At 36.1% G+C, this 15,666-nt stretch overlaps 1 protein-coding gene across 12 annotated transcripts in view; it reads right to left on the minus strand.

Annotated features, from left to right (window-relative positions):
• SYNJ1 (synaptojanin 1) overlaps positions 1 to 15,666 on the minus strand; it is a 58,516-nt gene that overhangs the window by 39,934 nt on the left and 2,916 nt on the right. For all 12 annotated transcript variants that reach the window (XM_060770413.2, XM_067466701.1, XM_060770414.2 and 9 more), the window contains exons 2-9: positions 13,337 to 13,482; positions 6,310 to 6,396; positions 5,408 to 5,675; positions 3,436 to 3,661; positions 2,081 to 2,164; positions 1,435 to 1,496; positions 939 to 1,035; positions 153 to 322 (exon numbers count right to left, since the gene is read on the minus strand). In XM_060770413.2, the coding sequence (XP_060626396.2) occupies positions 153 to 322; positions 939 to 1,035; positions 1,435 to 1,496; positions 2,081 to 2,164; positions 3,436 to 3,661; positions 5,408 to 5,675; positions 6,310 to 6,396; positions 13,337 to 13,460 (1,118 nt within the window). In that variant the 5' untranslated portion in view covers positions 13,461 to 13,482. The remainder of the gene's footprint in view (positions 1 to 152; positions 323 to 938; positions 1,036 to 1,434; positions 1,497 to 2,080; positions 2,165 to 3,435; positions 3,662 to 5,407; positions 5,676 to 6,309; positions 6,397 to 13,336; positions 13,483 to 15,666) is intronic.

The raw sequence follows: 15,666 nt of genomic DNA on the forward strand, positions 1-15,666 counted from the left end.
TAAAAATTAGTATAACAGCACAAATAGACACAACATAATGCAACACACAATTTAAAATCAAAATAAGTTCATAAAAGCTCTATAAAAAGTTTGACTGGAGATGTGCATATATGTATCTATTTTGCCAATTAAAAGAAGGTAATTATCCAAACCTTTGAACATCTTTTCCATCAAAGAAAAAAAATCCACAATCTAAGAATTTCTGGATCTGTGGTTTAAGAATGGTGTGAAGCTTTTCTGCCTTTCCACCTTTAACCATTTGATGATAGTCAAAGTTCACCATTTTGATGTCATCAGCGTGTTCAGATGCTTTCAAATGGCTCTGACAAAAATGGTACAAGAAAGGGAAACAGAAATTAGCACAAAACATATTCAGTGCAATAATGAACATGGCTCTGGCGATAAACAAATGTGATACTTCCAATATGTTTGGTATATATTGTATACGAGGAACAGGTGGAAGTAAATCCATTCACGCTACAAAAGGCTTCTCTCTTTTTGGCTGCAGATGTCCAGCTCCAACGCCGCCCCCACCTCCAAAATCTATTGGTTTCCAAAGCTGGCTAACCATGATTAATGCTAACCACTTGTTTTCATGATGTGGGAAGCTGTTGATAACAAAATGTAGAAGTGAAAACTTCCAAGATCCTTTTTATAGTTAGTTCCTTATTATGTATATTGTGCTAAATCATTCTTTAATGTAATAAGCCAATGCAGCCAATATATTCTTCTATGAAATACTGTCCTATCTTCTGAAGTATTAGTTATCTGGCAAGCTTTTAAATAAAATTAAAACATTAATTCTTTTAGAAGTTTCTATACTACTCCTTTAATGTTAGTAAATGACAAGTAGCTGTAATTATTTTGGTTCTCATTAATTTTCAAAAGCTAGGATACAGGCAAAGGCAGCTATGTACTGTGATCTGGAACATTCTTACCTGAAAGGCTTTGCTAAGCATATGCTCTCCTTCTTTTGGCCCAAGGAGATTCACAATTATCTGCTTTCCATACATACTTTTAAGTGTACGAAAATGTCTGCAAAATATAAAATTATCTATTACTAGTAAAAGACTAGTATTTATAAAGTCATGAATGGAACATTATCATCATCATATTAATAAAGTATAGTATTAGGTAAATGGATAAATGAAATTTAAAAACTTAACCAGATGAAGAAACATGATACTTATACAAAGTAATTATGATATTTAAATTAGAACAACTTTTGCTAACCACCTACTAGAAAACCAAGATAAAGTAAATGCTCTTAACCTGTTAAAAACTTAATATTAAGTCATGTCAAATGTCCATGTTACAAAGTTTATCTTCATTCAGCAATAGTATCATTTATGTTCTTGCAGTAGGTCTTTTGATTTCTACTGGCTAATTAATATGTTAAGAGTATTCAAAGTGACTGGGAGAAAATATTTTTACCTGTCAAAGGCTGGTGCATTCGCTTCAAAACCTCTTGACATTCTAACACGATGGGATCCCACCTGAGAGAGAAATATTATTTTCCTTACATACATTATGGGTTTTACAAAACATTTTCAATTTTGTCATATGTTATTAATAAAGTCCTACATTTCCTACATTTTCCTGGGATTGAGATAGATATATGCTGTAAGCATAACAAAAAGAAAAGAAGAGCCATTTACTCTTATATTTAAAAGAGTTTCTTTTTGAAGTATATATTGTAGTCAAAAGGCACTATTTTGGTGTAAAAAAACCACTGTCTTCAATTACTTCTTTTTTAGTTTCTTTCATTCTGTTTAAGCATTTAATTTCTCAATGTTATAATATTTAATTGTGGTCCTAACCAAAGTAACAAATCCTAAACAATGAACAACCTAAGAACTCGGACACAAACCTTAAGATCATTTTGGCATTTAAAAAAATCCAAAGAAATGAACTTGAAATAACAAAAATACTTGAGTTTAAACAAAAATATTTTCTTCAATGGTTCAATTTAGTAGTCTTTCACATGCTGTTCTAAAACCATTGGAATTTCCTTTTTGAATAAACAGGTTGAAAAATTAAATTAATGTAAGAAAATACAAAAAACAAATAGCCTCCATACTTGCAAACCAGGTTGCTCCCAAAACATTGGAACAGAGCCACGGACTTGTATAAAAGATGCAACACATTCATCTAGGAATATCACCTGTTGAAGAAATAATACATATTACATTAGTTATCTAACAGATATCCTATATACACCAACATTCTTAAAGTAGTGTATCTTAGAAACTCAGCAAGTTCTTCAGGTACACAGGTGGCTCAAACTCTTGAGCAGATTTTAAACATGCATAGACATTACATTGAGGAGTTTGTCCCACTTTAATTTCCTTTGAATTATTCTGAATCCTATTCCCAAGTTCTTATGTGTTTACATTTTACTTTAGACTAAGACAAAAAAAAATCTAAGTTGGCAAATATCTGCAGTCAAATTTAATAATGGCTTTAGGAAAAAGAGACATTACTTCCTAACTGTGTAATATCAATGCATAAAACAGGCCAAGTCAGCAGTAATATTCTTTAAAAAACATATTGTGTACACAGGTGTATCTGTGTCCTATTTAAAGAACAACATACGAAACTATATGATTGCACGGATGTCAATGTAAAGGAAACTATCCATTACTACTTCACTGTAATTCAAAATCCCTTCTACAAGTTTTGAGCACCATTAGTTGGAGATAATATAAAGACAAGAACAGACTATCATATCTGGATGTGATATAAAAGGATTGGTTAGATTTGGACAATATCAAAGATAAAATGAAAAATTAAAGTTATCGCGGATTGCTCTGATTTTATTCTGGGGCAAAGTTAAGACTATACAAAATTTATTTTTTAACAACATGTCACATTTGACATTGACACTAGTAGCACATTTATGAAAACAATAGTCTTGTTTTTCAATTGCAGGAATAAAGGCAAAAACATGCCAGATAGCATTTATGTGTCGACTGTCAATTCAAAGTGTTGTCTTAACACATAATGAATAACTGGAAAATCGGTACCCATTAAACAAATTATTTGGAAAGTATTAGGTATGAAAAGGTAGATGTTACCTTGTTTTTGAAGCTTAAATAGTAATTGTGTCTTTATCATAATTACCCATACATCTATTTTTCTTTCCCATTAGTAGAAAGTCACATATACAGCCAATTGTTCCCTTTCCTCTGTAGTCCCCCTTTACTTATACTGAAAGCAATTGCGTTAATTTCTTCCCCCTCCTCCCTTCACAAGTCCACTTAGACACAGTCTAGATCTTCAGAGTAAGTCTCTGACTTGCCAAGGAAGACGAGTGAAAGTAGAGAGGACAAGAGAAATATTAGTTGAATGCCCACTCTTTTGGGCACACAGCCTCTGAATCCAGTTTGTAGATATGTTCTAAGCAGAGCAATACAAAAGAGCTATGGAATATACCTGCTCAGTTTCAACAAAATTGGCCACATGGCCATCATCATTTGTTCCTCGAACATTAAATCTTGTCCCAGCTCGTTCACAGCTTAGTCGTGAGATAATACAAGCCTTTGCCTGCTTATGAGCTGCATAAATTGTTCTAATCTCTACTCCTCCACACATGAGACGCAACAACCACTCATCACAGTTCACGCCATAGTGTTTCAGATGTAAGTGAAGAGACTGGTTCCTATGAAAAAAAAGTAATTCACATTACCTTAGTTGAAGAAATATAAAAATTTAACTACAGAGCACAAAGACTTACAGGCTAGAAATAGCAAAGTGGAAAATGAAAATGATTGAGTACAGAATTTAGATTACTAAAAGATTTTAAAGCTATGGAAGCTCTTTATCATAGTTTATTTTGGCTGTGATTGGGAAAAGCAGAAGCACCTCTATCTTTCACCATCATAATGTTAATCAGGCTTGGAAATATGAGTAAGGGATTTCCCTACAGTCATTAGGATAAGAACCTGCTTTTTAAAAGTATCAGATTCTTCTGCACTGAAAGCTACATCTATTTCCAAATTCTGGCCTACTCAATAGGCACAGAATTGCTACACATATAGCGCCTAGCATTTGGGGGAGGGGGGCATTTTTATACACAGTACCCTAATATCAGTTCATAAAATTGAGAAAAACACCCTCAGGGAATAAGCAAGAGAGTGTTGTTCTTACTTCTCCCTCTGTCACTTGTACACTGTGCTAATTTCACTTCTCATTTGTACACATGTAGCATTTAGCAACTGCATTTCCTAGAACAGCTAAATGTGACTTTGTAAAACATTTTTTTAGTTTGTAGATGAAATGACTCCCTTGCCATTGAAGGAAAATGTGAGTGGTTTAATTATTTCAATTTTAGTTCTTTAACTAAGTAAGTTTAATACAATTCTCCAGTATCAGCAGTCTGTGAAATAACAATTAAGAAAGAACAACTTCTAACCTATAAAACCACATATTTCAGAACAGAAGTGTTTAGGCCCCAATACAGGATGCAAGATACTCCACTTAGGCAGAAAAAACGAAATGCAAAGATACAGAATGGGGGACAATGCCTGGCTCGAGAGCAGTATGTGTGAAAAAGATCTTGGAGTCCTCGTGGACAACAAGTTAAACATGAGCCAACAATGTGATGTGGCGGCAAAAAAAGCCAATGGGATTTTGGCCTGCATCAAGAGGAGCATAGTGTCTAGATCTAAGGAAGTAATGCTACCCTTCTATTTTGCTTTGATTAGACCACACCTGGAATATTGTGTCCAATTCTGGGCGCCACAATTCAAGAGAGATATTGACAAGCTGGAATGTGTCCAGAGGAGGGCGACTAAAATGATCAAGGGTCTGGAGAACAAGCCCTATGAGGAGCAGCTTAAGGAACTGGGCATGTTTAGCCTGAAGAAGAGAAGGCTGAGAGGAGATAGGATAGCCATGTATAAATATGTGAGAGGAAGCCACAGGGAGGAGGGAGCAAGCTTGTTTACTGCTACCATGGAGATTAGGACAAGGAACAATGGCTTCAAACTACAAGAAAGGAGATTCCATCTGAACATGAGGAAGAACTTCCTGACTGTGAGAGCCGTTCAGCAGTGGAACTCTCTGCCCCAGAGTGTGGTGGAGGCTCCTTCTTTGGAAGCTTTTAAACAGAGGCTGGATGGCCATCTGTGAGGGGTGATTTGAATGCAATATTCCTGCTTCTTGGCAGGGGATTGGACTGGATGGCCCATGAGGTCTCTTCCAACTCTTTGATTCTATGATTCTATGACTGATCTCACGAGTAAAAAGAAGCCCATATAAATTGCTGTCTTTTCATTATTGATGTTTTCCTTATGTTATATGAGAAATTATACTTTTAAAATGGTGAAGCTTTAAGAATTGCATTAATACATGTAATGATGAAAAAATCCAGAATTCAAAATATAGACGTATGAATGTTACTCACCAAAAGAATCTGTTATCAGTGCTTTGTTCCTGCATGCTACGGTGGGCATTTAGACTAAGATCTAAACTGACACCGGTTGAAGACCATGCAAAATAAAAGTTTCCTGAATTCAAAACTTTGCGCACTTCAGAGATGCGTTCCTCATCAGATGGGTCCATTCGTAATGATATTAAATCAGTGGAAGTAACACGAAAAACCTCAGATTCTTGAATCTTTCCCACAGACATACATCCTGTGACAAGTACTAGATAATGTAACAATGTATCTCCTGTAAAGATTAAAGAAAATGAAAACATTATTGTAATTTAAATTGTTACAAGGTTGATTTTTTTCCAATGAACTGACTCAATTCAAAAAGTTTGCTTCATTGTAGAAGACTTTTTAGCGAGTGATTTTTGTGAAGTCTTGTTATGACCTCTTTTAAAAATTAATGGGGAAGTCTAATTTTAGGCTAAACATATTTATATTAGCTGTTTTGCAATTACTGGTATGGTATGGATGAATAATGGAGTGTGAAACCTATAAAAATAATCTATTAGAAATACAAATGACAATAACCTCAAGAAGCAAAGGACTGTGCTTAATGTTACTGAAGACAACAATGCAGAAAATACTTAACTTGCTCAACACAGTAGGACTCTTTAAACCAAACAAGAATGCAAAGCCAACTCATATATCAAGAAAAAAAATAATATTCTGCTGTGGCAAAACAGTAGCTGTACTATTGTAGTCACATGTTACTTATAATACCAAGAGCAAAACTGGCATGAACAGATTTCAAAATTGAAATTTGGTACAGAATGAACATTTTTTTTAAAAAATGTACAGCTGTTATTGTTTTCAAAGAAAGAACAAGAGCCATCACGTACATGGGGGGGGGGGGGGGGGATGAATTTACTCACCAAGATTTAATCTTAATACACCTAGAAGTCCATATGCATCCATCACCTTAGAGTACATGCTCTTAATTGCTTCTTTCTCTGCAGACGCTGTTTAAAGAAATATTAAGATTTCTGTCAAAAGAACTGTATTTGTGAATACATTCTAAAATTGATCCATGTTCTGGTTCTGGACATTTAAACAGAAAAAGAATTAATCTAATTTGCTTAACCAAGTATTAATATGAAAGTAACCATAAGGTGTTTTGCTATAGAATATACACAATTCTTGATGGAAATTACGTTGTATACAACTTTTAATAACACAGCAAATAGCAAGATTAAGTGTGGCTAATGAGATCTGAGTAACAGAAAAATACCCATTTTACATTCAACCTGTGCCTAAATACCCTTCTAGTACACAAAATTTAAAGAACAGTGATATCAAAAGTTTTTTTGTGATTTACACATTTGTATTAATATATGTGGGTTAACACAGAAACAGAAGCATGGATAAAAATCATTTTGTACTGACGAAAACCTGCCTCACATTGATTAGCTACTTCAAATGTATTTAGACCAGATGCCCCAACCTAGACAATCCTTTTAATCTTCAGTAATCATGTGGTAAATTAATGGATTTAAATATGTGTACATCATGGGGTTGCCACAGTTTTACAGGAGACAAGAAGGCATATGGGAAATATTCAGTCACTAGATATAAGGCTTCACTACATATAACTCTCCTATTTAAGGTAAAGGATCCCATTAAAAGAAGGAATTCTATAAGAAGTTATCGTTCCAAAATGCATCTGGTAAAACCTTTAGCGACCAGAAATGAAACTACAAAGAAACATATAATGTGAGAACATACTCCAAAGTAGAAACATGTAAAGAAGCAAATAATAGCAATGACTTAAGGTAGCAATCACAACAGGAAAGAATTACCATATATTCTGGCGTATAAGACGACTGGGCGTATAAGACGACCCCCAACTTTTCCAGTTAAAATATAGAGTTTGGGATATATTCACCGTATAAGACTACCCCTCTTCCAACGCACACCAAATAAAACTTTTTAAAGCATCTGATTTGATTTCAATATGGTAATTTTCCTATTACTGTACCTCCTTCTCTGCCTCTCAGATCTCTCACATGCGCACCTGCACCGCTTCACTGCAGTTTTCTGGAGCGAGATCTGAGAGGCAGAGGAGGGGTATGGTAATAGGATACAAGGGCGGGCCAGACATGTAAAAGATTTGTGCTTTTCTGGGCCCAGACACACTCTGTCTCTGTTTTCCATACCCTGGGCGCCCCGGAAGCCTGCAGCTTGCTCCACCCTTCACTTACACCTTCACCTCACCATCAGGACCGCATTGAGTCCATGAATTCTGATGAATGGATGTTCTTCTACCGTACTTGTACAGCATTGCCCTTAATGCTTTCATACAGTCATTGCATATGGCAGGGACACGGCCATTGCCGTTTTTGAGTTCCCCCACCATATCCGGCAACCACAGATTCTCCAATCCAATTGGAAGTTTCAGCACCCGCTCTATAAGACGACTCCCTGTGTATAAGACTACTCCTGCGTATAAGACAACTCCCGTGTATAAGACTACTCCCGCGTATAAGACTACTCTCGTGCATAAGACGACACCATGTATAAGACGACCCCTGACTTTTGAGAAGATTTTCTTGGGTTAAAAAGTAGTCTTATACACCAGAATAATCCCCTGACTATATATTACCTGTAGTATTTTATTCTATTTTCTTGCATGCAAGATGGTAGCCACAGAAGATCCTATTATACACACTACTGTGGAAAAAAGCTACACTTGCATCCCAATTCACAGATCATTTAGGTGATATCTCAGCTTACAGTATAATCAGAGGTAGCGATGTTGGCCATAAAACGAAAAACAAAATCCACAATGGAATCATACCTTTATTGAATAACCAAAATGCATAAACACACATCATGCAAACTTTCCAAGTTCTACTGGCTTCTTCATTAGACAAAAGGAAAACAAACAAACAAAAAGTGACAGTGCTGGCCTGCATTTAAAATCAGTAGACTTAATTACACCAGTGGCAAGAGAAGGAAAGCAAGGCTTGGGATTTGGTGGCATAAAGGAAGTAACAGATGAAAATATACATACATGGAAGATTAGCGCTTTGGCAAGTTTCATGGGAGAAGGGGAGGTGGACCTGGATGAGATCAAGTATATAGAAATATATCTTCACACTTTACAGAGAGACAATATGTACCAGACTCAGTAATGAAGGCCAGGGAGTTTTGGAGAAGAAACGAATTTGAACTAAAAAATTCACTAGATGCAAGAAGAAATGAGGATGCAACATTAGAGAAGGGGGGGGGGGAGAGAAGGCAAAGAGACAGGGGCTAAAGATGAAGGAGAAAAAAAAAGTTTAAAAAATGGACAGTGAAAGTTTTTAGAATGAGGGATGCGGATAAATTGGCTGTGATGAATAAGGAGGAAATTGAGAACTTTGTCAAGGAATGGTAACTATCTTTGAACTTTGTGGGAAGAAGGGAAAGCATTTTAGAATAGAGTCCATAATCTGGCCTTTGTTAGAATTTTTGCTTGTAATTTTTAGATGATGATTCTTGTGCGAAAGGAAAGAATGAGTGAATGTTTTACTGCAAAGGAAGGGTAAGGTTATATATGAATATCTTAAACCCAAAGGATGGGAGGCCACTGCAACAGAGGGATAAATGGGGGAAAATAGTGTAATGGGGAACAATTACTGTTCTGGGATTCTGGGATGGGAAGGGAGGGGAAGCAATCGTAGCAATGATTTGTATTTGATCTTGATTAAAAATATATGACTGTTAAAAATAAAGAAATAAAAAAATTGGGAAAACATAATTAGATGTTGTCTCTGCTGCAGTACACTTAGTCTTGAAGAATTATAATGTGGGCCACCCTCTTTCTTTGGCTATGTGGGGACTGAGATCCCATCTGCATGGGTGCTGTGCTGTGTACTGTGGGGCCAGCCTCAAGTAACAATATGACATCCCAGCCTTAGGGGCAGTTACACTGCCTGCCTTTGTCCTACTGCAGTGGTGGGGTGGAGTCCAGACTGTCCAGCAGGGCTGAACCCAGTTTGACCCAGCTGGATGGCCAATTTTTCCTGTGTTATGTTGCTGTCACTGTAGCTGCAGTCACTGAGCTCCAGAGTGCTCCAGGCTACACATGGGCACCTTTATTGATGCAAGAAAGGATGCTTACATGCTCCTCACCTTAACATGTGAGCGCCTTTGCATACATCAGCAAAGGGCCTCAAGCATGGCTTGGAGCTCTATGACTACTGTTATAGCAACAACAACACAACATCTTGTCTTCCCAGAGCATGGAGAAACCAAGATGGCAGCACTGGTCTGTGTGAACAGCGGGACTGGTTCCAAATTAAAAAGAAGCCAGTTCTTCACATTACCCTGAAGTATGGGGAAACTCCAGAACATTCCCTGATTTTCGCCAACATGGGGCCTGGGGGAAAGATGGCTCTGTGCACTATATAAATGCCATGGAGCCAATTCTCTCCCACTTTTGTGTATACTGCCCATGCAAATGTACCATGAGGCAAAGAACAGCAAATGTCTGTTTGCAGTACTTCTCCTGCTGCTAATATTAGACTTAAAGAGTTTACAGTCTGGAGGCATGTGTAAGGATGGGAGTCAGAGATGGGGGTAATGAAGGGGTTTTTTTCTAGTTCAATATCCAACCGCAGAGGGACTACTTCAAAGGTTAAAACTAAGACTCCTTAAAATGCTAACATGTCTTGGTTGGTATTTGTTCCCTGGGCTACAGTTCATTAAATCTAACATCCATTAAAAATGCTTGTTTTTAAGATTCAACAAGATATTTTTTTCCAGTTTCAGATTATTACTTCAACCATCTCCCCTGAATTCTTGGATTTATGTGCAGAATAAATTCTTTTTCCCAAAGAAGTATGTAAGTACACATTTCAACAATATCATTAAGTCTGAGTCCCTAGAAACAGAAACAAACCACCCTATTCTACTTGCTCAAATACAATGGTTTTACAATCCTTTTAAAATTCTGCTGTGTCAAAGGAAGATCATGAAGCTATGTTTAAGCAGTGTCATGACAATAACTGACAGCAAGAGAAACAGCAGGAATCCACTTCAACAGTGGCAGTCTCATATGTGGACAGAGGTCTGAACATGTCTATAATAGCAAAATCATGTCTACTAATAAAGATGTCATTTCAGGTCTTAAAATTCCAGACAGCTACATGGCATATTTCTAGATAACACGGCAATTCTTCACCTGGGTATTGAGAAACCTGACATATTGCTATTCCTTGCTGGCAGGTTGTTTGCAATTAGCTGCTACTTGTAATTATGTAATACCATGAAAATGCAAAACTGTGCTAATGCTTATCTATACAAAACATTTGAGATTCTGCATCTACACATAGCTCTGCACTTTTTGTTCCATGTCCTCCCACTGTCCAGATGCTGTCAAGGCCCTAAAAACAGGCACCTGCTGCTGTTATTGTCTGGTGATAAGGCGCGGGGATCAGACCATATAGAGACTCCTAATCTCAGTTCGGAAGAAATGAGGGTGAATGCTCAAACACAGACACCCACCTTTTCCTCTTACAGGACCCCAAAGCAGCTGGGTCTTCACAGTCCGAATCACCTTACCCCTTCATCCCATTCCTAATAAGGAGCCCTTCCTGGGACCTGTCAGTTGCTAGGCAGTGGGAAGTTTTTGAATTGAGTGCAAGAGTAAGACAATAATGTCTGTAGATCACTAAGGACCCTTCAAGACAGGCCCTATATCTCAAAATCTGATCCCAGGTTTTCTGCTTATCCTATAATATCTGGCACTGCGGACTCATATAATCCAGTTTAAAGCAGAAAACTTGGGATCAGATCTTGGGATATAGGGCCTGTCTGGAAGGACCATAAGAGGAAACTGACTATTGGATGGCTGTAAGTACATAGTGATTCCAGTTGTGTCCATCCCCTACCCAATTGCATGTGTATGTGGAGCAGATTTTCACTTCACATTCCCATGCCATCCCATATTTGCATTGGCAGAATCTCTAATGTAGATTTCAAGCTTTATGGGGCCTGGGAAGCATGAGTAAGTTCTGTTGTGTAAGGGAAGCTCTATGAGCAGAATGCTGAAAGACACTTGTCATATTTTTTTTCTAGAACAAATGAGAATTAATACATTTTAAGGCAATATTCCCACAGCAGTAGAAAACTATATGTTCAAGCTTAAATATGTTTCAGAAACTTTGAATTTGAAAATAAAGCCTATAGCCATCTGTAGAATATAATCATTTACATATCTTTAAGAGTACAACATAACATATCCAAATACTAGTTACCTACTTTGTACATTTGTAAAACCCAGCATATCATGCCTATTATAGTATTTATTCTGAAGGAATAAAATAAATTGCAGGACTGTTCAGCTTTTTAAAAACTTCAACAGTTTATTCAGCAATTTCATTTTACTGAATTGGGTCCAGAGCAGACTCTTCAAAATGGAAGACACATAAGTTAAGACATACAGTCAATGGCTGCACTTCATGCTTATTCTATATTTTGTACTCTTCTGATAAGACTAAACTTTTAGGTTTACTTTCCAGTAGAATGTCTAATATTTACTAGAGCAAATTCTTTTAAAATGCTCATATATGTAATGTATTATTATGAGGACCATTATTTCATATTAACATTGCAATAACTTCATTCATCTCAGTGTGACTCATTCCTGTGTAAACCATTCAAAGATTGTATTGTTCACACTTGAAGATGCAAGTTGAGCATCCTTTATCCAGAAATCCAATATCTGAATTACTCCAAAATCCAAAATTGTCTACATAGGTAACTGACATAGTGGCATATTTACTTTTTGATGGTTTACTGTAAACAGATTTTGTTTCACACACAAATCAATTAAAAATGTTGCATAAAATAACCATCAGGCTATGTGTATTAGAAAGAAATGAATTTCATTTTTAGACTGAGTTCCATCTCCAAAATATGTCATTATGTATGCATATGCTAATACAGGTATTCCAAAATTTGTAAAAATCTGAAATACTTCTGATCTTAAGCATTTTGGATAAAGGATATTCAACCTGTACTAAATTACTGCCCTACATGCATAAACATGTATCATATAGGAACAAGGAACAACCGTTTTCTACATAAATCCATTTCACTCTAGGAGAAGTTATTACATCCTATAGATTTTATTATTTCAGTTAGCTGCATCCATAATTTACTGCGATGGCAGATTTTTTTAAAAAAAATTGCAGATTATAACTACATAGTAAGAAATATAAAGAAAAAAGAGAAAATGGGGTGGAGAGAGATACAAAAGGAAAAATATGACCTCCAATCTTTGGCTCAAGAGTTATACTTTTTAAGATAGGTTTTTAAGATCATGTCAGGGTCTGCTGTGATTTTATATGTTTTATGGATTTAATCTGAATTGTTTTTAATACTAATGATGTTTAATAGTGTTTTAATATTTGTATATTTCTATATTTTCAATTGTATTCTAATGCTTTTAATGTTAGACGGTTTGAGTCTTTTTATGGAGAGAAAAAGCTGGATATAAATAAACATAATAATAATTGTGTGTGTGTGTGTGTGTGTGTGTGTAACTATTAATTCCTCTCTCTAACATTAATGCAAGTTTACTTCCTTCCATAACCAATCCTTTCTACTAACTGAAACCAAAAATGAGAAATTCGCAGTTCCAAAAATTATGGCCATTTTCCCAGGCAGCAATCAGCCAATATACCAACAAACCAGATTATACCAGGTGGGGTTTTGAGCAACATCAAAATGTGTTACCCAAAAAATACATTAAGAAATAACATCTTTTAACAGAATTTTTTTTTAAAAAAACAATCAAATAAAAATTCATGTGACAGCAGAACAGAAAGAGTGACTCAACATTTCTTCATCTGTTTCAGTATTGAGTTCTACCAAATTAGCCATCTGCTTTATTTGCAGAGTCCCTCTACTTACAGAGAACAGCTACAGCTCCAGACTCAAACATGAGACATTCTTCCTTGCTCCTGGTTTCAACTATCACACTGAATGGTGGTGGGTCCAGTTTATGATAGATCCGGAAACCTTTACTGAATGCCATTTTTCCTTTGCCAGAGGCAGAACTGTGAACAAAGTTTTAAAAAGGATTAATGTAGGTTTTCTAATATTCCAATAAATCTACTATAAAGCACATTGACACTAATATACATTTGGCTAACATAGCTGCAAACGTATGTATTTATATCCACTTATAGGAATGTAAAACGTTTTCCCACCTGTAGCTTTTCCAGAAATCCAAGGAAGTGTATGATGGTTAGTTAACAAAGAATAGAAACAGATTAATACTGCAGCTAAAATGTGATAAAATTTTGAAAATACTTATCAAATTATTTAATCCAATTGGCATCTGATACTCATGTTCTAATTAATTTTAGATTAGAATTCTGTGATATGCTCTATGTAAGCCTCCTTCTTTAAACATTTCAAGAAATTTAGTTGGTCTACAAAGAATATGTTTGGAAGTGGACTAGAGTGGGCATATGTAATTCTGACCCAATATAAGATGCACTGGTTACCAGCTACTTCTTAGCTTAATTAAAATTGCTGATCATAATGTTTTAAACCCTAAGCATCCTGGAATAAAAATACTAAGAATTTCCAATACCCATCATATGGTTCTGCTCAATCCTTAAGCAAGTATGTTGAAATACTGCAGTTCCTTGTTTCTGGAAAATGATAAGTGAGCAGAAAAACAAATGCTTTTTCTACCCTAATGTTGAGAGAATGGGATAACTTAGTAAAGAAAGTCTATTTGCTCTCACCCCTATAACCCTTTTAATAAGCAGCTAGAGCCGCAGTGGCACAATGGGTTAAACCCTTGTGCTGGCTGTGCTGCTGACCTGAAGGCCGGTGGTTCGAATCCACGAAACAGAGTGAGCTCCCATCTGACAGCTCCAGCTTCCCATGTGGGGACATGAGAGAAACCTCCCACAGGATGGTATCTGGGCATCCTCTGGGCAACATCTCTGCAGACAGCCAATTTTCTCACACCAGAAGTAACTTGCAGTTTCTCAAGTTGCTTCTGACATGATTAAAAATAAATAAATAATCAGCTAAAATATACTTTTAAATGGGTTCCCTTCACGGGTTGTTTTGTTTTTAAAAAAAATCTGGTTTCTTTAATATTGAGTTATTTTCATCACTTTATATTGAGTTATTTTTATCATCTGAATCTAAATAAACGTTAACACTCTATTTTGACTGTAATATTTTTTGTCTTGAATATTTTTTCTGATATTTATCTAACTACTGCTTCAGGAGAACTGTAATGCGCTCATATAATCATAGAGTTGGAAGAGACCTTGTGGGCCATCCAGTCCAACCTCCTGCCAATAAACAGTAAAATCACATTCAAAGTGCGGTAACACTTCTTGATACAATAAACCATCAGATTTCAATTGCTTCAACAGAGCTAAACCAGCTGCTGTGTTCGGAAACTGTTCCCAAACATGCAAGTGCTTTTTGTCATATTAATGTATGTCTAGCTTTTATGATATTTGTGAGGTGGAGAACTGGAACCTAAAGAAGAGGTACTAACTTCTGTATAACATTACAGTGTCTGAACAAAATGCATTGACCTTGGTAATGTTTGTTGCATTTCTGCACTCTTTCTTTGCTCATGTGAAGTGCAAATTACACAATCAGCATTTGCCAAAAACATTTCCTTTAAAATTAAATACTAGTGTTTATAAAACTAAATAAAAATACAGTGTGGCATAATAGCTGCAGATTACAAGAGTGATGTTTCTTGTGAAATACAGAATAAGGAGATTCAAGTCTTTTTTTTAAAAAAGTGTAATGGATTTCAGCACCACACACAGTTTTATAATACTACCAAGCCGTCTACAAATATACTCAGTGCTTAGCACGAGACAAAGATTATCAGGGCTCAGCTCTAGAATGCAAACATGCATTTGCTTCACCCTCTTCTGGTAAAGAAAGATAGTTATCAAATTGCTGACAGCAAATTTTGCAGAAACTTGTAAACTAGTCTATGCTGTTAACTAGTCGATGTTGTCATTGCTGGGAAGGAAATAGCATCTACTAACTTATCTGAGGGCAGGCAAAGGGCCTGGTGTTGATGCTTCTTGTGCCCTATCTGCCACTGAAAGCAACTACAGTAGACTCTCAGCCGACACCCAAGGGGACTGATAAATACCAGATAAATGTAGTTTCTGGTTGGTTGACAGTTACTATTAAACATAGGCGTAACTAATCTATACCCCATAATATAACATAAACTCTGT

This window comes from Anolis sagrei, chromosome 3, assembly GCF_037176765.1.
Source record: "Anolis sagrei isolate rAnoSag1 chromosome 3, rAnoSag1.mat, whole genome shotgun sequence".
NCBI classification, from domain to species: domain Eukaryota; kingdom Metazoa; phylum Chordata; class Lepidosauria; order Squamata; family Dactyloidae; genus Anolis; species Anolis sagrei.